At 41.2% G+C, this 23166-nt stretch overlaps 1 protein-coding gene across 1 annotated transcript in view; it reads left to right on the top strand.

Moving 5' to 3' along the window:
* Nucleotides 1-23166, top strand: part of UNC5C (unc-5 netrin receptor C) — a 252492-nt gene that overhangs the window by 153159 nt on the left and 76167 nt on the right. Inside the window, exon 3 of the mRNA XM_039550969.1 lies at nucleotides 5950-6171. Coding sequence (XP_039406903.1) covers nucleotides 5950-6171 — 222 coding nt within the window. The remainder of the gene's footprint in view (nucleotides 1-5949; nucleotides 6172-23166) is intronic.

The raw sequence follows: 23166 nt of genomic DNA, 5'->3' as shown, positions 1-23166 counted from the left end.
AGGCCTGCAAGTGAATACTGCTACAAGCAAGCAAGCGGATGCCAGCCTCTGAGGCTGGCCAAAATATTTTGCTGTTGCAAAATTACGGTCTTCCTGAGCTGTTTGGGGATACCTTCCCCTTTTGAAGTGCTGAAGAATAAGGAGTGAATGCCTTATTGCATGCTCACCTTGCAGTCACCCACAGGCAGGGCTGACAGAAGGTAAGGGCTGAGAAAGCCACTCTCCTTCTCCCCAGGTCAAGGCAGGAAAATGTGCTTTCTCTTTCAGGGCACAGGCTACACTTTGCTGTGCCCATTCTCTGTCCTTGTGTGGTCTCCAGGGCTGAGGCAGGGTTGAGAGGGCCTTTTGGTATGGAAACTATTCATAAATGATTCTTAGAAAAAGTCCTGTTTTCTCCTAATTTTTATTTGGCTTGGCCTTATGTTGGATTCACAGCTCCATGGTGTTACGGTCCTGTAAGGTGGAGGCAGGCTCTGTGGCATACAGTATTTTTTGCTTCCTTGCTTCCCATTTGGTGGCACTGCATGCCCTTCCTAGGAGGATAGAAAACCCTGCAACTAAAGGGCTTCCAGCCGAGCAATTTTCCTTTCCTGAAAGAGTGTGCACTGTAATCCAAACCCTTGCCTCCATCCTGATAAGCTGTCTGGCTGAGCTAGCACCTGCTGTTAATTTCACAGTAAACAGTACTTGTTGCTCTAGAAAGCTTTTTAATCATAACATTAAAACCTGAACAGAAATCCCATCCATACAGTGAACTCCAGCTGCCTTTCTTGCAACACTCAGGGAATGATCATGCCAAGTGATGGGCATCCAAATGCAAATAGAATTAACTTTGCAGCCATTCATTTTAAATTGCTCTTGAATCATTCTGAAGTAAATTCCATTTGAGAAGAATTTGCTTCAGGTCTCACATGAAGAGATAATGGTCCAATATATTATCATCTAAGCAATAATAGTTCAAGTCTCGCAGTTCAGATACGTACTGAGTTATATGCTGGGTTGATGGGAATTAAAGCTTCATATATAGTAATAAAACTAGTGATCTAGAGATGAATAGATTGCTGTACGGAGCACAATATTTTCCTGCCACAGATTAGAGCAGGAATACTAATCCATAAAAGGGGAAATATACCATTAAATCTCTTTTCACTTGTTATGCATGGAGAGATATAACATGTACAGTTTTAGAGGCAAATGCATGAAAAGAATAAACACCTTTCCTAACATCAAAAGGTTCCTGACTTAGGCAAAGATTTGTTTTACCTTAAAAGAAAACTGAACTAAAATTAAGCTAAAACTCCTATATGTGACAGCCCATGCCAGATTGTCTTAATGCTGATTTCAGTGGCATTTCCCCCGTTCCTATAGATTGGAATTTGACCTTCCTTTTAAAAAGCAGAGTTGCCAGATACTACAGAAGGCAAATAAAGAAGTGTATCTGTATTTGGGCCAGCAACTAAAATAAAAATTCCAAACGAAGTTTATATATTAAAGTGGTTTTTAAAAAAATTATTTTCTTAATATGAATGAATTGCATGACTGGAACCAGTTTAGCAGTACCATTAATCAGGTCTTTTGTCTTGCTAATATAAATCAGTCAATAACAACAGATGGGCTGTACACTTTATTATGTGAAAATAAAGATGAATGTGGCATACTGCAGAAGTAAATTTGCAGCTCAAAGTTACTGAGCACAGAAGGGGATTTGTTACAACAGGGGATAACAATGTGTGTCTTGTGTTTGTGTTTGATCAAGGTTGTAAGGGGAACTTGCTGCACATGACATTGTCATAATGACTGGAAATCAAGTATGTGAATTTTTAGTGTTTGTTTGTATCTACACTCCCAGATCACTCCCAAATGGTTTAATTAGCTTTTTTCCTCCAGACAAAAGAAAAAAAATGTCCAGCTACTTAGGAGAGTTAAATAAGAGAGTTATAAAGTTTGCTGCTTTGTTGCACCATTGGGAGATGAACATTTTAAATAACCAGCGATAACTGTCAGGAAGACGCAGATCAAAGTCTCAGGCAAGATTTATCCCCTCATATAGCAATGGAGCACACAGTGAGAGGCAACCCCCATCCAAATTATAGAAACTGGCTCAAGAGGCTTCACGGTTATAACAAAATCACCCCTGAAAAATCTAAATCAGAGTTTGGTTTTTGTATGGAGAGAGGAATGTCCTGTGTTTAAGTAGAGCTGGTCAGGAGAAACTAATGGAAGTGTTTATTCAGTTGTCAGAAACTGTGTCCTCATGGAAACATAATTTTGTTAGACTGCTTTGGTGTTACCAGATCTTGTTCTCTAAAGAACTGCAAAAAATCCCAGCACAGTCAAATGTCCTACATTGACATTCTCTGTGTTGGATTTTTAGGAATATTTCGCTATATAATTACACTAATGTTATAATTATTCTTGCATGTTGCTGCGAGCATTACAATGAAAGCACAACAGCATATCACTGTAATTCAAAAAATGAAATGCAAGACTGGGCTCCAAGATGTGTGTTAAGGTTGATGGCTTAAAACCCTGTCCCAGATCAGCAGCTGGATTGGCTGGCTGTCCAAGCTGTGACACAGCTGTGCCTGGTGTGATGTGCAAGCCATCATGAGGGGATTTAAGGTTCTTCCTCCTCAAAAGATTCTCATCCTGAGAAGCAAGTCACAGCCTGGCACAGGGGAACTGGGGCTGCACACCCTCTCTACCTGTCAACCACCATCCTGCCACTTCAGCTGGCGGCAGCTGGTGTGCCTTCATGAGAGGGGAGGGGTGCTTTTTCTCCCTGCAGCACCTGACCCCATCTCTTTGGGAACACCAATGACTTCCTGCTGTGGTTCACACAGGCTGATTAAGCCACCTGTTACCTTTCAGCAGTGAAAAGCAGGAGCAAGGGTCCCTCAGTGCTAGTGGAGGGAGGATTAGCTTTACAGTGGGAGTGCTATTTTTTTTTTTCTGCCAAACCCAGTCGTGGTGATAATCTATATGTTCCTCTTGAGAAACTGCTCTATAAAAAACCACTATTGTTGCTATTAACAGCAGCATTATGAGGGCAAGGATTGAACGAGCATTCTCAAGTTTAAAAAGAAAAAAACCCCTTAGCTACTATCTTAAATTTTTTTCTGAAACTGACAGATTTAAATGCCAGTTTCCAGGGACATGGCAGCCTTTGAGCACTATTTGTGCGACAGTTTGTGAATGGTTTCCATCTATATCCCTAACATTTAAGAGTGGTTCAGATGCCTCTTGATAGAAATGAGAAAGAGTGTGGAAAAATAAAGCTGAGCTTTATTATTGCTCAAGAAGAGTAAGGAGGAATCACAGCAAGAAGACAGTAAGAAAACAGGCTTGTACCTGACTGCAGGATGCCAGGTTGGTGGAGAGAAGCAGCTATCACCACAACCAAAATGGGAGACTAGATTGTAATGTGCTGGGCAGTACTTTGAATACATACAAATAATATCTAAACTTTAGAAGTAGTTACCTTCAGAAGGAAAAGCCAAAACCCACACAGGTTTTCCAGGCTGATTAAAGAAATAATTTTGAAAACAACCTTGTTTCTTTTTTGCAGCTTGCTGATCCCTCCTTTTAGACTTGCTAGTTGTCTTTGATAAGGTGCAGTTAATTGGTCAGGCATTGTCATTATTGCCTTTGATAATGTGCAGAAATTTAGTGCTGAAAATAAATACATTTGTTCTTCCAGTCACCAGAAATTAGTGAAGCAGTACTTGTTTAATTATAAAACATATGTGTGCTTTGTTAGTTTCCATCTGTCTGCTTGCTGATTTGCAATTAAATGACCAGAAGAAAAAGATACGTCCTGTGGCAATTCAGGGGAAATGATTCATCTCTAATGTTTCTGTGTTGTGGATGTCTACAGAGCGGCATGTGGGAGAGGGGAAGAGGGGACGTGTGCATGGAAGGGGATGAGGAATGCCAAAATTCCTCTTGATTCAGTTCAGACATGTCCCATGGTCATGAAATCACATGAGGACTCCTGCTAACTTACTGTAACTCATCTTTGTTTTTGGAAAAAAATGGGGAGTAAAATGGAGCAAGGAAGAAATACCTAATGATGAGAGGAAATAGGATAGCAGAAGAAGGAGGCTGGTGTGGTCAGAGTGAAAAGGAAACTGCAGAAATAAAAGGAAGTATGGAAAAATGTTAAAAAAGTTAAATTTAATTTGAGTCTCTGGAAATGATTAATTGGAGATGGAAATTGAAGTGTTATAGTTGGTCAGAGATTTTCCTTTTGCTAGAAAAATGTCAGGCCTTATTTATTGGCCCTTTTTTCTATCTTTGAGCCAGTTCCCTTCTATTAACTCTCAGGGAGTGATGCATTAGTGAGTCAGGCCTGATACTCCTTATAAAATGAGACACTGAGAAGGACTGGAGTATTTTTAAATTAATATGGGGGGGAGGGGAGGGTAGGAAATAAAAATGAAAAAAAAAAGGTGAACATGTGTTCTCTTCATAAACAGTTTGGGAGATTCACAAAATGATTTACTCTGTAAGGTATTCCCATCACTGATAAAGACATGCAGTTTACCTTCATACAGCATGGATGGGTACAATATTACCTTCTTCCCCTCTCTCCTTCATGTGTCCCTGCTCCTTCTTGTCTTTCTGAAAAGCAGTATCTGGAAGGAGAGTCATGCCCCTTGTAATTCTGGACACGGCCTGCACAGGGAAGTCTCAGGTTCGGGGAGGGAGCCGTCTAGCATTTCATCTTCATGAAGACTGGCAGGGAGGAGATAGCCTGCCAGTATTTTCAGTTGGATGTTCCGAGGTGTTTTATTGATCAGCATCAGCATCCATCACTAGGTATAAGGATAACTGCGTCAGAGGTAGAAAGGGGAGATTGAATGAGGCTTTCAGAACTGCCAGCTTGATGCTGGTGGATCTGTCAGGAGTTGCCCCCCCTCCCCCCCCCATTGCTTTGCTGCTCAGAGCCTCTTGGGTGTTCTTGTGCTCTGATGGAAGGTGGGGAGAGAAATGGTGAGAGGGTTATTCTCCAATGAGTTTGGTGCTGTCTGATATGGAAGACTTCCTCTGCCCCTTTGGGATGTAAAAGAGGCTGTAAAAGAGGATTTGTGAAGAGAGAGGGAGAAAGGAAGGTAGACACATTCGGTGTTTTCAGTCTTGCCTCCCACACGATGGATTGTTTTCCTCTTTCTCCAGATTTCGTTCATTGACTTTATTCTTTACCAGCAGCACCAGAGAGGTGCTGAGGTTCCTTATCTCAATAGCATGTGTCCGTGTTAGCCCAAAATGTCACCATGTCACAGCTGCCCTGCCCCATGTCCCAGCTCCCACGTCCTCTGTCCTCTCCATAGCAAGACTGCCCAGGCCAATGGACTACAGACAGAGTAAATAAAGCATAGCTTGGCACCTTCATCAGCAGTCTTAGCAGGAGAGTCAGAGTATGAACAAACAGGTGCAGACTGGACTTGCATTTAGTCTTTTGCCCTTAGAGCAGATTTCAAATTGCTCATCTGAAACAAAAGGTGCTATTTCCTATTTGGACCAGCCTCAGCTGCCAGCAGCTATTGCACGCACCTGATTACGCAGTGCGATAAGTCACTATTGAAAATGTGACCTTGAAGCCTCCGAAAGTTTCTATTATTTCTCTTTATGGCTTTGCAGGCAACTCTCCCAAGCTTTAACACAAAGCTTTATTGCTGGTATTGCCAATGATGGTAAAAAAGGACTGATCCCAGACTGTGAATGTGCACATCCCTGTCACATCACAGAGAGGAAAGAAAGCTCAGGATGTAAAGAACAATTTTCTTCTTTGGAAGAAGTCTGGAAACAATAGTGCATCTAAGTTTCAGTTTAGGGATGCTCCTAAGAAAACATTTTATTCAAAAAGTATGCACCTTTTTTAATTTACACAAAGTTTTTTCAAGTGTCTGCCAGCTGAATTTTGGTTCTTTCATTTTCCCTTTACAGATGACGACTTTTTTCATGAGCTTCCAGAAACTTTTCCATCTGATCCTCCAGAGCCATTGCCCCACTTCCTCATCGAACCCGAAGAGGCTTACATTGTGAAGAACAAGCCCGTGAATCTGTACTGCAAAGCAAGCCCAGCCACACAGATCTATTTTAAGTGCAACAGCGAGTGGGTTCATCAGAAGGACCATGTGGTGGACGAGAGAGTAGATGAAACCTCTGGTGAGTTTGTGTTACGTCATGAAGGGATGGGAATTAACACCATTAATGTCAAGCCCACTGTTGTAATCAAGCAGCTGTTTCATATGGCAGCTGCTTTTCTTTACTCCCGTTACATCTGTGAATTCTATATCTGGCATTACAACATGTTCCTGTCACAGCACAGAGGTGATGTCTGCATCCAGGGCAGTTGGTGAAACAGAAGTGTAGAGCACCCTGACCACGTCTGAAACCAAAAAACCAGAACTATGCACAAACAAAATGAAATTCCTTTCTTAAGACAGGTCTACTCCCAGTTCACTTCTCCAGTGTCACAAATTCACAGTGGTTGCACTGTGTTGTTGTCACAGCCCAAGAACCACATTCTCCCCAAAGTGTCAAAGAGCAATTGGGTTGTTACTAGAATGATGTTTTCTTAGGGAGATATGAGAAAAAAAGGAGAACTTTAATCAGTTTTCATCAAGAAAGAAGGAGAAAGGACACCTGGGCACACTTTAGAGCAGTGTATTGATCCAGAGCAAGCACCTGGCTGTTATTCATTGCGCTTCTCTGCCTGCTCCATAGAGCCTGTTAGATGGAGAACTACAGTAGGTTAGCATCCCTCCTCAGTCAATACCAGAAATCCCACCAGCAGTCATGGAAGTAAAACAGGATCCTCATAGCATAAAAAAAAAAAATGGGGGAGGTTTTAAAAACTTGAGTAATAAAGCAGTGTTTGGGAAGACTGGTAATCAATAGAGTCTGAGACACATGCAAGGAGAGAAGCAGGACTTACGGCTGTTTTGATGGCTCTGAGAAATAACTGGATACCAAGCAAGAAGGTGCTTTCCATTTGGGAATTACCCCACCACTTGGTCTAATTACTTAGAAAAATAACTCCACCAGATGTCTTGGAAGTCTCTTGTGAACCAGGTTTTATTTGTTTCAGCTCATTTATTTGCACAGAGATCAAAAGCATAAGCTTTTCTTGGTACTCTCACTTGAAAAAGAGAAGGTGGGTGTAGGAAGAAAGGCTGTAGAAAACAAGTCTGTATTAGACTTGGGGCCTGCATATTCATTTGTTAAAATTGGCTTTTCCACAAGTTGACTGCTGGGGAAACACTAAAAAAAAAAAAAAAAAAATTCATGTTGCTTAATACATCTTCAGGGATTTTTACTCCATGGGGGCCCAAGGGAATGAAGGGCAAACAGAAGGAGAGCTATGACTGGGTTGATTTTTTAAGCTTTTGTGAACATCAGCATTTAGAAACACGAAAATTTTTCACTACAGGTGAAATATTCATTCTTTTTTTCTCAAAAATCTCATTGTGGGAAAACTTGGTGACGCCATAAAGCAAACTGCATTCTACAAGTGTAAAAGGCCAATCTCTAAAAGAGATACATCAAAATATTTTAGAGGACAAATACTTTGCATAACAAACAACAACAATTATATGCAAATGAGAACCATATCCAATTAAAGATTAATATAATCTACTGGAGTTGGGTGGGGGGAAGAGGGTGTCAAAGCTGTGCACATCAGGTTATTAGCACAAGAGCCACAAACTTAGTCATACCAATAGCTTGTTAAAACGAAACTGTCATCAAAACCCAAGTATGTCAGTCAGCCTGGTTGTTGCCAGAATATTGGTTAATGCATGTCACAGCGTTTGTGCACCTTCCTGTAGGCAGATTTGGAATGTAGGGCTCATAGCAACATAATTGGTATAGAAATGGGTAAAGAATTTAATTCAGGTTGTGGTAAAATAGTGTTTTCTTTAAAGCAACGGAAGCTCAGGAAAATATATTCGCTGCAGATGAAGCTGTAGAAAAAAATTGCAGGAGACAGTGACTGTGAGGGTTCATTCTGGTGCCCGAAGAAGGAGATACCAGCTTGGCAGCTTGCACCAGTCAGGCTGGCAGAGCCCTTGGACTCTATCACTTTTGATACTATTTTGGTTTCTTTCGCGATTTTTGACTAGCTAGTACAGTTGTAACCTAGGGCACAGCAGTAATGACTGAGCTGCTCAGAGGGTGATGTAAGGATGGCAGTCCAAGCCTACAGTGCTGCTGCTGCTGCCTGCAGGCTTGTGGTTAGAGAGGCAGGAGAAATTGCCCACAAACCAGATTAGGTCTAGACTTCACATGGGTAACCTGGGGCTCAAAGGGATCTCACTCACACAGTGTTTCTGCAGGGTCAGTCGTGTAATCCAGCAACTGTGGGAAAACTCTGTGCTTTCTTCTTTCCTGGTATTTTATTGTTCTTCAGTTCTGTTCTGCCTCCTTATGAAAAGAGGATCGTGCTGAGGAGATATTCTGCTGCTGGGTTGGAACCAGGCTTTCAATTCTTTACACAGACAAGCAGAGCAAAGGAAAACAAGGCAAACAGACAATAAAATATGAGAGGAAAGGAGTAAAGGTCACTTGTGCTTTCTTTTCTAAAGGACAAGTAATCAGGAAGAAAGCGAACTAAAATACAGGTGTGATGCTAGCAGTACATCATCTTGGGATTGTAAATGATGCATGAAAGAGAGAAATAGGTTTTGATTTGCAAAAGATTATGTGTTCATGGACTTTGAGCCTGTGCCCAGGAATGAAATCTATGTAGAGATGATTAACTCTTCTCATAAGGCAAATTTGTTTCTGTCATTGATGAGACCAGAGAAAACAGCACAGCAATAGCAATGGCACACAAGATGGAATTAGTGTGCAGCCAGGCTCTCATTGAAGAGAGATGCTAGATAGAAATGTTGTATGTATTAAGAAGGTTAATTTTTTAGAGAGGAAAATATTTATATAATTTTTCTCTGTTTTTTTTTTTTCTTTGTGAAAGAGAGAAGGCAAAAAATAAGAGTAATAGTTATATATACTTTGCACTGTGGGGTATTTTTAAACAGTGGGTAAAGCTTTGCTGTAAAGAACATGCATGGGGACTCTGTGGGAGTTGTTGCCGTCTGGCTGGAGAGGATGAGAACCGTAATAGTGACAGGGTGTTCTAGTACCACTTTATTTAATTAAATTAGCCTGAAGAGAGAGCCTTGCAAAATATTTTACACTGATCGAGTCTGAGAAACCAGAGGCTTTACAGAGAAGATCATTACACTCTGTTTTTAAATCCTCAGACTCACTGGAATTTTTCTTCTTTATGGAAAAAGCTAAGCGTTTTCATAAAGAAGTCAAATGGGGGCTTTGGAAACGTCTGGTGCACATCTTTGACTCTTTCATTTCCTATGTATGTGAAATACAAGGCAGGTCATCGTCTTTTTTATGCCTTTATGTCTCTGGAATATTTTCCCATTAATGTAGGAAAGAATAAGAACACTGGTTTTAAAAAACAAATATGAGAGTTCTGTTGAGGGAACATTTGATTTTATGGCTGACTGTCATGAAAGATAACAGCAACAAAAATAAAAGGCGCCCTGCAGAACTGGTGCTTTTGTGGGCAAGAAAATTCCATTGTTACAGGGCAGGAAGTTCAGTAGCATCAATAATTGTTAGAGCAATTTGTGCACATTTTCCACATTATTGTACCTCTGAAAATGACTATGGCAAGAGATTTTTTTGCAATGAGAATGGCAAAACACTGAAGCAGGTTGCCCAGAGAGGTGGTGGATGCCCCATCCCTGGAAATGTTCATGGCCGGGCTGGATGGGGCTCTGAGCAACCTGATCTAGCTGAAGATGCCCCTGTTCATTGCAGGGCATTTGAACTAGATGACCTTAAAGGTCCCTTTGAACCCACACCATTCTGTGATTCTGTTACTTTACTTTGCATGTGTGCTTTTATGGAGAAATATTTTCCAAAACACGCATGCCGGTTCTGCAGTGGTGAGAGAATTGTGCATGTATAGAAAATCAGTGTCTTGCACCCCTTTCATTTGGACAGAGGGATTACATGCTGCTATATCAGACCCCACATCCCAGTGATGTACAAGAGAAAAGCAGAAAAAGATCTGGAGGGGTTTTTTGTCTTTCCAGTTTGGATATGCATTGCAACATTTCCTCCTTGACTATTAAGGTGAAATGGTCTATAAACCCCCTCTTGCCCTCTGCAATGCCAGGGACATGTTCTTCTCTCTCCTTCAAGCAAGGAGAAAACTTTTGTGATTCTTAAAGTGCTAATTAAATAGACATATTGGGCAATTCAGCCAGCATTATTGTTTGCCTACACTGTCTGTCTTCCTCTGCTGGGATGTATAGGGAGAGGAGGGCCTGGGGAGTTTGCTGATGACTGCCCCCCCCCCCCCCCCCACTTTTGTCTGATTAAGAGGGTTTATCAAACTGCACTTGGAGTGGACAAATACACACTTCTTTTCAGAGAGAAACCTGACTTCTTTTTTTTCAGTTTCTTTACACAGCCACTGAGATTCTGACACTTAGTTCCCACCATTACCATTCCCAATTAATAAAGTATTTTTGGATGATTTGCAGATTCAACGAAAGGAGACTGAGCTTTTGCCGTAGGGTCAGCATTGATCTGGCAAATAGGAGTTTGTTATCTTAAGCAATGGGTTTGGCAGCCTGTCGAGGGAGTAGATACCCAGCTAGCCAAGTCTTTAATAGATCACCCTCTCAGCAGAAAGATCAAGGATTGACATCTGCCCTTTTGCCTTCAAAAGAGCTCTTACAAGATCCTGCAGCCAAGGCAGCCAAGGGGGGAAAGCTTCACAGTCACTGTGCTCTTCTGGCACCATGTACAGAAGCAGGAAAATCACTCCCAGCACAAAAGGCTCTGTGGCTTCATCTTCCTCTCTGTGTGTACATCTCATGAAAGCCATTTATTTTGGTGTTTGTCACACCACATATTAGAAGGCTGCATTGCCCTAATGACAAAAGTCACAGACGTTGTTTAAGCTGGGACTTCTGATTGTACAACAAAGATCATTATACAGCCTCTCATTTTGAGAAGTCGCATTTGTTTGTCTTAGTATTTTTTATAAAAAAGAAAAGCCGTTATTTCTTAGTATTGCATGTCTTTGAATAACAGCGTTGAAGAACTTAATTTGGCAGCCCAAATACAAAATTCCAGTGCCTCCAATCCACCAGTAAGCACAGCTCAGGGAGAGATGTGGAGGGATAATGTTTTACTCGTTTCTTTTACCCCTAGATCTTCCTTTCCTTACAGCTATTTTCTTTCTCTGGCCATCTTTTTTACTTAATCTCTTTTGCTTCTTGACATGTTGTAGCCTCCTAATTTTCTGTATTATTTTTGAAGAATCCATAAGATAAGGAAAAAGCTATTTTTCCGAGCAAATGTGACCAGTGTCCCTATGAACTTCACTACACAGATAACAAGTGATGCTGAATGCTGCAGTTAGACCTAGCCTGCAATATTTTCATTCTCTGAGGTAGAATACCTTGGGGTTATGTTAGTAAGGGTAGCCACACATCATAAATAAGGATTGCTTTCATTCTGCCATTGTCAGAAGACATTTTATTTTCCATTTATCATTGGATCAAATCCATTACAGACATCAAGCACCCATATACAAAATAATTATTTCTCAGCAACGTATTGCCAATTTTCAGCTCTGCTCCTTCAATACTCTGCTCTAATCCAGCTCGTTTCAAGGAAATTTAAAAATGTGCCTGAGTATCTCTTCCCAAATGCTCCTATTAATAGTTTTGAGATGTGGGTTAGAATTGATACTACAATCTGTTTTCTTCCATAATTTGAAGTCTGTTCCCTCTTTGGAAGGTTGCTGCAAGTGAAACATGCTTATATACGTATGGTCTGAAAGGCTGCGGGTGGTGCAGAATGAAGCACATAACTCTGTTTCTCCAAAGAACTGGAACTCTCTGGGGAAATACAGGCTCTTTACTTCCATAAAATATATGGAGAAACCCAGGGGTTTTTTCCTACTTGAAATTTAAGTTGCAGACATTTTTTGCTGTCACTTGGGCCATCTTCTTTCTGCCTGTTGCTCCCTGTGTCCTGACAGGCAGCTCTCCTGGGGAAGAGGAGCCCTGTGCCCATTACTGCTGCAAGAGCATCTTCAAAATCAGCTGCTGGGAATGTGGTTTCCCCTCACCCAGATCAAGGGAATACCCATCAACAAAGCTGCTGCAGACAGTGTTTTCAAGAAGACAAAGTTTGCACTTTTATCTTGAGCAATTAGTATATTTGGACAGAAAAAGTAGCCATTTTGGAAGCATCAGAGGAAACACACAGAGAGGTAGAGAACCACCATTTTCTAGGACATACATTTAAAACAGTGGGGGTTTTTCGTTGAAGTAAGTGGAGAAATTGCTAAGGTCAGGCCATACCTGAAGAAGGGAAATAAACTTCTGTAAACAGAATAAGACCACTGGACTAGATATTTGCTTCTGGAAGCAAATCTTACAGGCAATACCAAGCCATGCCCCAAGCCCAGGGAAATTATTTTTTTCTTTAAAGGCCTGCAAAAGACTTGATAGTTTTTGTGTTTAGACTCAACTGAGTATAGTATTCACTTAAAATATATGCTTTAACATAACAATAATTTATTATTTAATCAAACTGTTGTATGAGGGGGTTTTGTCCCTCTAAGCCTTTGTGGAAGGCTGCATCCAGCTCTTAGACCAAGACACCTTCTTTTTGTGTTCATAGCCATTGAGACCTGCCTGTCCTTCTGCTACTGCTGCCCTTTCCAGCAGATCTTTTTCTTGTGGGTGTGTGTGCCCAGCCACTTTTGCATGCAGCAGCAGTGGACCTTAAAAACGCTCCTGGTGCTAATCTGACTGGGGCATGTTCTCCCAGCCTTGCTCTATCCTTCAGGGTACTCAGGCATGCTAACAGAGGGAGCTACTCTTCCTGTAAGTTAATCCCTCTCACGCTCCTCCTCTGAGTAATGATGGGCCCATGGGAAGGGTCATTTGCCCATTCCAGATTTTCTGTGTATTCACCACATATCTGTGCAAATCACTCAGTGTCTCTGTTATTTACCTCTGCAAAGTGCTTTGGGACCAAAAGATAAAAGCTTTAGGATATTTATTCATTTCTTATGGCAGCATTAACTTCCTATCTGCAGCTGTTTGCCTGATTGTCCTGGAGGTTTCCTGTAGGCTTCCAGAAAAACAAATCTGAGACAGGAAATAAAGTTATTTAAACTAATTAGAAGAGGAATATGGATGCCTAGTGCATCTGAAGCTTTTGAAGATAGCCCCTTGAATATTTCCAGTCTATATCCTATCTCCTCCAAGTTTTTCCTTCATTAAACCCTTTGTTACACACTCATAATCCCATTAATTCCCCAAAAGACGTCTTTTGACATCAGTCCACCCACCACAGCTTCAGACTAGCCACAACTTTGCACAGCAATGCTTCTTTTTTCCATCCATGTTCCCCAGCTCCTTTTGAGCCCTTTGTGTGGGATCTGGAGCCCTTGCGGCGAGGGTGGTCTGATGCCTGAAAGGCTCATAAATGTGATCTTGATTTGGAAGTGAGTCCCAAAGCTTAGTCTCCATCCTGCACCCACTGGCCTAAATGGAAAACAGCTGTTTCTTGGATACAGTAATGGCAGAAAAGAAGAGCAGGGTGGAAAAGAAGAGCACATCCAAGGTCTTGTGGGCTGTCAAACAAAAGTGCTGCACTCAGTAGCACCCTGGCAGGAACATTTGCATCCTGTAAGTGTAGTTTCTTCAGTTAATTAAGTATGAGAATGTGTAGGACTAGTAGATCTGTAGTTTCTTCGCAAAAATACCTGAAAACACTCAGGAAAATGGAAGGTCAAAATGATACCTTACTTTTTCTTCTGGGCAAACAAGTTACAGTCTGATGCAGCCAGGGTATGTGGCTGTGGTCTAACACCGTTTAGAGACATTGAGGTCTTACTGACTGTGCTAAACATTCAAGTGCTTTCCAGACTCCCTTGATATCTGTCTAAGCTTGTTATCTCAGTTACCTGAGTGCTATCTTCTATGTTTTCCTCTATTAGCTCATTAGGCAGAGAAATCATCATCCGAAGAAGAATTCTTATTCTTTAAAACTACATTGGAGAAATCCTTTCCTTTTTTTATATTTTTAATGTTTTTTTAGGAAAAAAAGCGCATTTGTATGGAGCAAAGCCATGCGCATAGATCAGATTTAGTGAGGCTATTTTCGCTCTGCAGGTAGGGTGCCAAATCACCGCTAATACTGAAGGGGAAGAGAGGTGCCTATCACACGCTGCTGTGACCTGTCCAGGATCTAATTTTGTGCTGCCTTTAGAGGTTCACTGCCTGTATTCATTTTGTCATTCCCTTGCATTCCCAATTTGTACATAAATGAGCAGCATGATGTGGTAAGTAGCAGCAGCATTGCCATTCACCTGCAAGGTTACCTACAGCTCTTTCTCCTCAGGTTTTGTTGGAATGTCTTTCACAATTCCTCGTAACTGCTCATCCCCTTCATATTTTGATTGTAAGAGTAGAAAGTGAGTCTTTTGTCAGACTCTTCTGTCTCTCCTACCCCCTGAATACAAGTCTTTAAGCCCTTGCAGCCTCTTCTATTTTTCGCTCCCAGGTTTTGATTCAGAGAGGCTCTCAGTTGGTTGATTGCAGTTTCTGGGTTCCCAGTGACTTGTATAATTATGTTTTTGTAATGAGGCTGATGCTGCACCTGGGTTGGTTGCTGCACTCTCCTCTGAAGAGGAGTAAAGACTGCCAGCCCTGAGGAACAGCAATGCCTAGAAATGGATCAGGTTTGTTTTGGGGGTTAGATTTAGTGCTTTTGTTTTCAACTAAGGTGGAAACTAGTATTGGAATTCAGAGCGGTGGGTACCTAGGAAAAAAAGTGTAAAAGGAGGCAGCTAGACTTACAGGGATACTATAGATGGCATTTACTTACATATTTTAAAAGGTCTTTTTTTCAAGTCACATGGATCTGCAGAGGAACTTGCTTGCATCCCTGGTACCCCCCTCTAGGTGACGAGTATCATGAACTGTGCTGTACCTAGAAACATGTACACACCAAAGGACTTCTGTGACCACCGGGCTGCCCCTTTGCACGCCTTCCTGCCGTGATTCCTTTGTTCACTACGAACTAAGAAAAACCTCCTGGTGTTCAGGAGCTGGTGTTTTGACTGCTGCCCTGGCACAACCCTGAAAACATGATGGGTGGGGGAGCAGACATTAAATTCCCAGAGCTTCATCTCTGTCTGGAGAAAGTCACTTCACTTGACAGCGCACTGGACAAAGCTGCTTTGAAAGCAGCTGCTAGCCTTTTTCTTCTTTTCTTTTTAGTTTTCTCTTTCTTTTCAAGGTACCCAGGTCAGCTGTGAAATGCCATCCCCAGCATGCAGAACAGCAGTGGCAAAAAATGATGGGGGTCTTAAACTTCTTCCCCAACCTGCTGTTCTTGCACATTGCAGACTAAAAAAATAGGAAAACCACTGCTGAGGAGGCTCCCGAGTGACCCCTTGTGTCACATTCAGACTGTCCTTGCTCCCACAATAGCTGCACCAGCCACTGAACTGTGTCATCGCATCAAGTTCACAGAAATAAGGCATTTTCATGTTTTCTCTGCTTCTCAAAGCCATGCAAAGTGGATGTGGTACATATGTACATGTGCAGATACATATTTTAGATCTATAACACATACAAGTCAGTAAGTCAGTAAAATAAACAACTTGATGTATATTTTTATATATAAATTTATACACAAACCCATTTATTGTTCATTTCCCTGCCCCCCTCCACTATGCAAAGGGAATGTAAACATGCTGTTCAAAATTCAGACGCTCTCGGTTGGCTTCCCAGATGTTTGAAGTTCAATAGATTCCTTTTTTTTTTTTTTTTTTTTTCATAATTTCCCCTTCTTCTTCTTGTGAAGTGCTGAACAACCATTATTTCTTTTTGCCTGCACATTGAGATTCATCTGTAGGCTCTAGACTGCCTCAAAAGTGCTTCAATTTTGCATGAGCACTAAGCTGGGGACTGGGAAGCATTCCCCACTGCTGAAGGCCTAGATCATTAAAAAGAGCATGTAAATCCTCTGAACCAGAAATAAGAAGTGCACAGATTTTCTTTGTGAAGTCTCAACTGCTGCTTTAAGTAAAACACAAACCATTGGCATGTTTTTTTCCTGGCCCTTGAAAAAAACTAAACCAACATCTTTTCTCAGCTGCATGTTCCTCAATCAAAAGAAGGGAAGATTGGGCTATGACCCAAAAGCTGGAGCTGCTAAGAGCTCATACTCAGATGCTTTTCTCTGTGGACAACCTGTCTTCTTTCCACTCCCAGTAAGTAGCACCAGCCAGGCAAGGAAATGTTTGGGTATTGCCACCTGGGGCTTCTTAGTGTCAGGATAGCTTTTGGGTCAAGATGCTTTGAGTCACATTTGTTTCTGCTCCTAGACTTCAGCCTCTGTGAGTTCAGAAATGACAATGCCCATTGTTAAATGTAAATATATATTTGTAGGAAGGTTTTCTTTGGAGTCCTGCTACACTGGAGCTCATTGCTTTTTTTCCAGGAAAAAGGAAAAAAGAATGTGGTGACTGTAGCACACACTGTTGTATGTGGAAGAGAGCAATGAATTTTGGAGCAATTTGTGCATATTTGCAAAAGCTGCTGTCAACCAGAAAATAGCCTTCATTAAGAAACAAATTGGGAGGTGTTTTTCTTTTATCTCTGAATGGTTTGTAGGCTGAGAACAATGCTGTTCTAAGGTATTAAGCAGCAGTAGTTCAAGGGTGATGTAAAGCAATCAGCTTTACACCAAGGTTGGCCAGGGGAGGAGATAGAGGGGCTATTTTACCTTCTTCAAGGGAACAAACCTACAGGGCTGTACTGCCCACCCCCACCATGCTGGCAGGGACCAGGGCACATGGTTTGTTTTCCACCAGCATCCAAGAACTCTGTTTTGAAATCTTCCCTGCATCTTACGCAACTTGGTCCTTCAGTTGTTAATGGGAAAAGAACAAAAACGCCTTGTTTTCACTAAAAGAAAACAAAACCCAAACAGAATCCATGTTCTTTAATTCCAGTTCAAAGTAAAATCTCTCTGAAGACAGTCCTTTGTAATTTTTGTTTAAGTCAGCCAGTTAAAAAATATTAGGGGAGCTGGGATTTTAGCTTAACTCAATACCGTTAGGTGGTAATTAGAAAACATAGGTTGGTGATGCAGAGCTATGCAAACTTGACATGGGCTTTAAAGCAATCTTGACTTTATTGCATTGCTGTCTTCACCTGTGTTAATTTGAGTTAAGAATATATCTATTTCCTAAAGAGAAACTTATGAAGAGGCCAAAAATAGCTGGAAGCCTCTTAATTCAAATATTTAAGCTAATATTTGTGGAAAATTGTTTGTAATCTTCATGCTGTCATTTCGTGTCTCCAGCCAGCCTCATTTTACAGAAAAGCAGTATATTGAGACAAAACCAGGTGTAGGCAGTCACAGTGTGAAGGATTACTGGGTGTAAAAGCTGTTTACTCTTTTAAACTATATCTGGATATCTATCTGTCTATCTGTCTTTTGTTAAGATTACAGGTACTCCATATAGAAAATAAGCTATAGGCAAAGTGTGCCATTCTGCAATCATCTCAGTCCCATTATGGTGCACAGAATACATTTTTCTCAGCAAGAACTTTAATATTTGAAGCTGTTCTTCTTGTGCATAGCCTATTTATTCATTTTTAAACATCAAATTCTATAGTTTAAGTAGTCTGATATATTCGAGTGGAATAACTCTCTGACTGTGAGGGATCCATCTCTGCAAGAGGGTAAATAAATTTAAATTCCTGCATAGCGCTGATATTTTTTTTTACCTTTGTAAAAAATTTATTTCACCAAGCAAAGTGAACAGACACAGGTTGTTTGTAGCACCTGTGATGAGCAACTAAATAAATTGGATACGTCATTCCAGACTATCCATAAGTAAAAAGATCATAATTCTTGGCTTTGATCACTTAAATTTTGCTATTAAAGGTAAAAGGACAAAGGACTGTGTAAAAAGAAACCAATCTAGTTCCCTTTTATTAACTGTTTACAGTCATACCACTTTGACTTGTGGTCTCGGCCACTTTCATGAAACAAAAACTATGCGTTTTAGGTATTTTTGGGGTGATGCTTTGTTTGAAATCTTAAGAGAGGTGAGGAATATGAGAACTGAAAATGCTTTCATTCTTTTTGCCAAACACTGTGGAGATAATCCATCCCCTCCTGAAATGATTGCAAAGGTCTGACTTCCTTTTTTGGTATCAGGATTCTCCTTCCACCCTCATCTTGCACTATAAAAGTGTGTATACTCACATCCTTCGAATCTGTCCTGACTGAGCAGCATTCATAAAGTATCCCTTCCCACCCCTCTCCTCCTGCTGATAGCTGGGAAAAGGGACTGTGAATCAGAAAGCATGGCCTATTTCAGACTGGTGCTGATTTATTTCAAGGCTGCACAAGCCACCATACTTTTTGCTGTGTCTAAGCTGAGGACCTGAGTGGGGACAGACCATGGTTTTCTAAGTGACATGCTGTATAATTTGATTCTATAGCAGTATGCGTTCCGTGGGTGTGCAGAGGAATCTCCCTACTCCAGAGATGTTTTGCTGCTGGCTCCCCAAAGCCTCTTCCATCAAACAGAAACACTGTCCCTGCTCTCTGTGTCCCCACCCAGCAGTGGGAAGGGAGATTTGGGGTATCAAGCATTTGGGGGAACCTCTGCCTGTCTGAGCAGGGAGGGAACCAACAACACTGAATACCAGGTTTGTGAGGATGCTCTGAGAACTGACTTCAAAAAATTGAATGTGTAAAGGGTTGCAAGTTACCTTTGTGAAAATGGGCTGTATTTCCATACTTATTTGCAGTGGCTGTGAGATACCTGCAATCTATATGCAGGTATTACTGTAATGTCTTTTTCCAGACCAGTAGGTCATAAAGTTCCATCTCCTTGAGAAATGTGTTCTTTGGCGTATGTGATTACTAATTAATGAAATACCTTTTGGGCAAATGAAAGCACAAAAGCACCGAAACTGTTTGAACTTCTACTTACAGAGAAAATGAAGTATCCATGCAGTTTCTTAAGAGTTTGTAAGTGCAGTTTAGTCTTGCGACTAAATAGTTCCTGTTTACTGTTCTGCCAGAGGGTTCAAACACAATACCAATGTAGCACTTGCACCAAAATTGCTCTATCAAAGTCCTGAGGAGTATTTTCACACATCTTGGGTATTAATATCAAATGCCGAGCAGTTATGACAGCCAAAATACATCAAAACAGCTTCTTGGCAGAATGGTGGCCAGTCAGGTGTAGATATTAACTCTCTGACCCAGGCTGGCTCGAGGCTGAATAATTACATTTGATTAATTGATAATAATTTTCTTTTTTCTGATGTTTATGGTGATCATTTATTTTCTTGTGCAGTCTTAAATAGTCACAGAACCTTGAGATATTTTTGCTTCCCTAGAAAGAAATGAGTCTCATCAGCAAATCTGTTTCTTTTAAAATCATTGGGAAATTTGCCAATTACTTTGGTGGATGCAATATGGAACCCATGAGTTATAATTGCGGTTATCAATAATCTGCCATAATATCTACAATTACATTACATTTGCATACATTAAAAAAGATAACATTTGTGCCTCTGAAGACCAGGTAATCTACCTCACAGTTTGTATAGCCAGCTAAGCTAAGCACTTGGGGACCGTGTGTGTGAAGTGTGTCTTTGCTTGATTGTGTTTCTAGGATACAGTTATAATAAAAGGCCATGCATATAAGGCATGATTCCATCTTCACACTTCCTTTTGCTCCATGAGGGGTATTAACTTGGATTTTGATATACACCATGAACCGGTGCCTCTCCCTGTGCTTATTGAGCTGCACACATTAGCAGTAGGCAGACTGAGCAAGGTTCTTTCCACCCTCTGCCTCCCTCTGCCTCTCTCTGCCCGTCAGTCCCTCATAATGTGCAGAAATAAGTAAAGTTTTACCCCTTTTCAGAGCCTAAGTTGTATTAGTCCCAGAAATACATTTATTTTATTGAAATGAATGGTTGAATAAGCTGTGCTAGTAAGTAGGCAAAAATTGTGACTTATGGACAACCTACTTAATTCACTGGACTGGGACATAATTGCAGACCAGTTACGACAAATGTGACGAGCTTTCTTTGTTGCTGTCTTTCTCCCTGAACTGGACAGTAAACTACTGGGGCAAAACAATGTCTTAGACTGGTTGTTGTACTTTAGGTGCAGCTGGTAACTGAGCCCCACACAGCCTCTCAATCACTCCCCTGGTGGGATGAGGCTGAGAATCCAACAGGTAAAAGTGAGACAACTCATGGATTGAGATAAAGGCAGTTTAATAAGTAAAGCAGAAACCACACAAGCGAAACAAAGAATTTATTCAACACTTGGTGGGCAGGCTCCTTGGTTCTCAGGAAGGCATGGCTCCATCACAGGTGACTTGGAAAGACAAATACCACCACTCTGAGCATCTTCCTTATCCTTCTCTCAGCTTTATATGCTGAGCATGTCATCATATGGTCAGGGATATCCCGTTGGTCTGCTCTTTCTGGATTTATAGAAGGAATCAAGCATTCTAGCTGCCCACATTGCTGTTATTTCCCTTCAGCTATGTTTGTTTTGCATTGCTCGAAATAGGAAGATCCTGACTTCTTGTGGGTTGTTGCACCATCTAAGTGATTATTTTGTAATTGTGGAAATGTGGAGCTACTTAAGAGTTAAAAAAACCCCCCACATTTATGCTGTGTATCTTCACCTGCTGTATAGCTTAGCCATATGAAGAACTAGACTGAAAAATTCAATATATTTCTAAAGAAGAAGGTAAGGTAGAGGATTTACTTACTCTCTGTGAGAAGATGACACTTTGTTACTTAGCACAGTGACAAAGTAGAATAGGCCAGTACCAGGTAGATTATATGATGCATAAATTATTGCTAATCTCCTAGTCTATCTTGTCCTAAGTATATTCGGGCACAATATAGGAACTCATTTTATAAAGCAACTTCTAATTTTGCTCTCAAAGATCGTGCACTCACCTATAATCAAGCAATTTGATAAACAGTTGCCTGAATAAGAGGTGCAGCATGTCACCTTGTCTGGAAATACTGAGACAGGGGTTGTTCAGCTTTTTTCTCCTTTTTCCTTTATTTTTTTTTTACTTTTTCATTCCTCTAGCTAATGTTTTTTGGTGTAGAAGCAGAAGCAGGTCCAACAGAGATAAGATGAAGATCTCTGAAGTCATCATGCAAGGGTTTTCCTGCACTTGCTGCCCACATGAGATGGATAAGCAATACACTCCTGAATGAAAGCAGAGAGAGTGTGCTAGCTCCTCAGTGAAATCTCATGTACAGCAGTGTGTCAGCTGGTAACAAGGCAATTGCTATCTGAGATATGTCAGCAAATTGTAGTTTTTGCAATGTGGCCTAGAAAAGGATTTTCTGTTAGGGGTGACGTCGGAGTGTGCTAGCAGAAGGAATAAGATTGCAAGTTGGTACAACAAGGGAAACATGTCCCTTTGTGCTCTCCCCAGGGTCTGAGGGTGGGTGCATTTCAGCTGGTGAGGGTTTTCTCCTAAATCAATGTGGCTGTTTGTGCAATAAGGTGCCAGTGGGCAATGCTGGGAAGCAGTGGTGCAATCAGCTCCGAGTTCTGGCCATGGGTCCTTATATCCCAGATGATCTTGTGGCAGTACCAACTGGTTTGATACATTTTCAACTCTAGGACAGATAGTTTACCTCAGAGATAAAGACACAATGACATTTTTGCTTGTAAGCAGAAAGAGGTAGAATTTATTTGCTATGGAAAGAAGGTGTGTGTCTTTTTGGTCATGGCACAACTGTTGATATTACTCAAAGACCAAATTACTTTGAATAACCTGAAACCTGTCCATGCTTCACAGCTGTCCCAAAAGACATTACCTGTAGTAGCCTGTTATTTTGAATTAGAAAGCATCTCAGGAGGTCAGAGATAAAAAGTTCTGCTGGTGCATTCAGAGGGAGCAGCTATTTGCGGTATAGTTTTGTATCTTCCACAGACAATCAGAAAATGGCATTTGTGTCTTGAATGTTAAAACTATTTCATAATCATTATTAACCAGTATGGTCATTATGAGCCTGCTTGTTTTGGCCCTTGGGTAACAAAGTTCACTGCTCCATCAAACTCTGTCATAATCAGCCTTATTATAAAAGCATAATATTGTAACCTTCAAAAGCTCCCTGGGCTAGTGCAATAAAAACTGTGGGAATGAACTGAAGTAATCTTTAGGCTAACAGCAGTTGCACTGGGAAAATATAACAATTTCTATGCATGTAGTGTACATGCTCCCTCCCCACCCACTTCATGCTCTTCTCACCAGGACAAAAGCTATCCCTCAAACCCTTTTTGGAGCCAAATTAGCTCAACAAAGCAGAGTAAGTTTATAATACAGTATTCCCTGCATATCAAATGCCCATGCACTGCTTTGATTTTCATTCTTCGGAGTGCTGTTGCCATATTTTGAGGATTTCATTTCAAGGAGAAGAGCTATTAAGTGTTTCCCCCAAAGTAGCTGATTATTCAATGGCTAAAGATGTCAAGGATAATGAAATAAAAAAGGAGCTGGGCTGTGATAGTCTCTAGCAGGAAGATGCATCTCATTAGAAGGCATTCCCACCAGTGAAGTCTGTGGTGTTCCATGCCTTAACTCCTTTCTGCTGCTAGGTTGTTGCCCAAGTTTGGGATGCAGGCAGCATGCAGCCGCAGTGACAGCGCACAACTGTGTGCAAACAGTAATTAATCGCTGGCTCCCTGAATGGAGCCTCTGTGAGGCTGGAGGCAAATCAAAGGGCTGGCCTGGTTTCCAGCGCTTGAGGAACACGCCATGCAGTACAACTGGGAACATTCACATTATGAATATCCCCTTGTAAGCCATGTGGCAGGAGGCTGAGGGTAGCCAGCCTCCACAGGCTCAAGTCTGTGCTCAGCAGAAGGACCTGCCCTTTGGTGTTTGGTGATGGGGACAAACTGTGCATGCTCTGATCCAAGGATAATTCAGTTCGGTTTCCTGGCAATTCTGGAAAGAAAAAGAAAATCAATCTCACTACACAAAAGATTTGCATGTGAATTTATATA

This window comes from Corvus cornix, chromosome 4, assembly GCF_000738735.6.
Source record: "Corvus cornix cornix isolate S_Up_H32 chromosome 4, ASM73873v5, whole genome shotgun sequence".
Lineage (NCBI taxonomy): Eukaryota > Metazoa > Chordata > Aves > Passeriformes > Corvidae > Corvus > Corvus cornix.
Note: the sequence above shows the minus strand (reverse complement) of the source record. Positions and strands in the feature narration are given on the sequence as shown.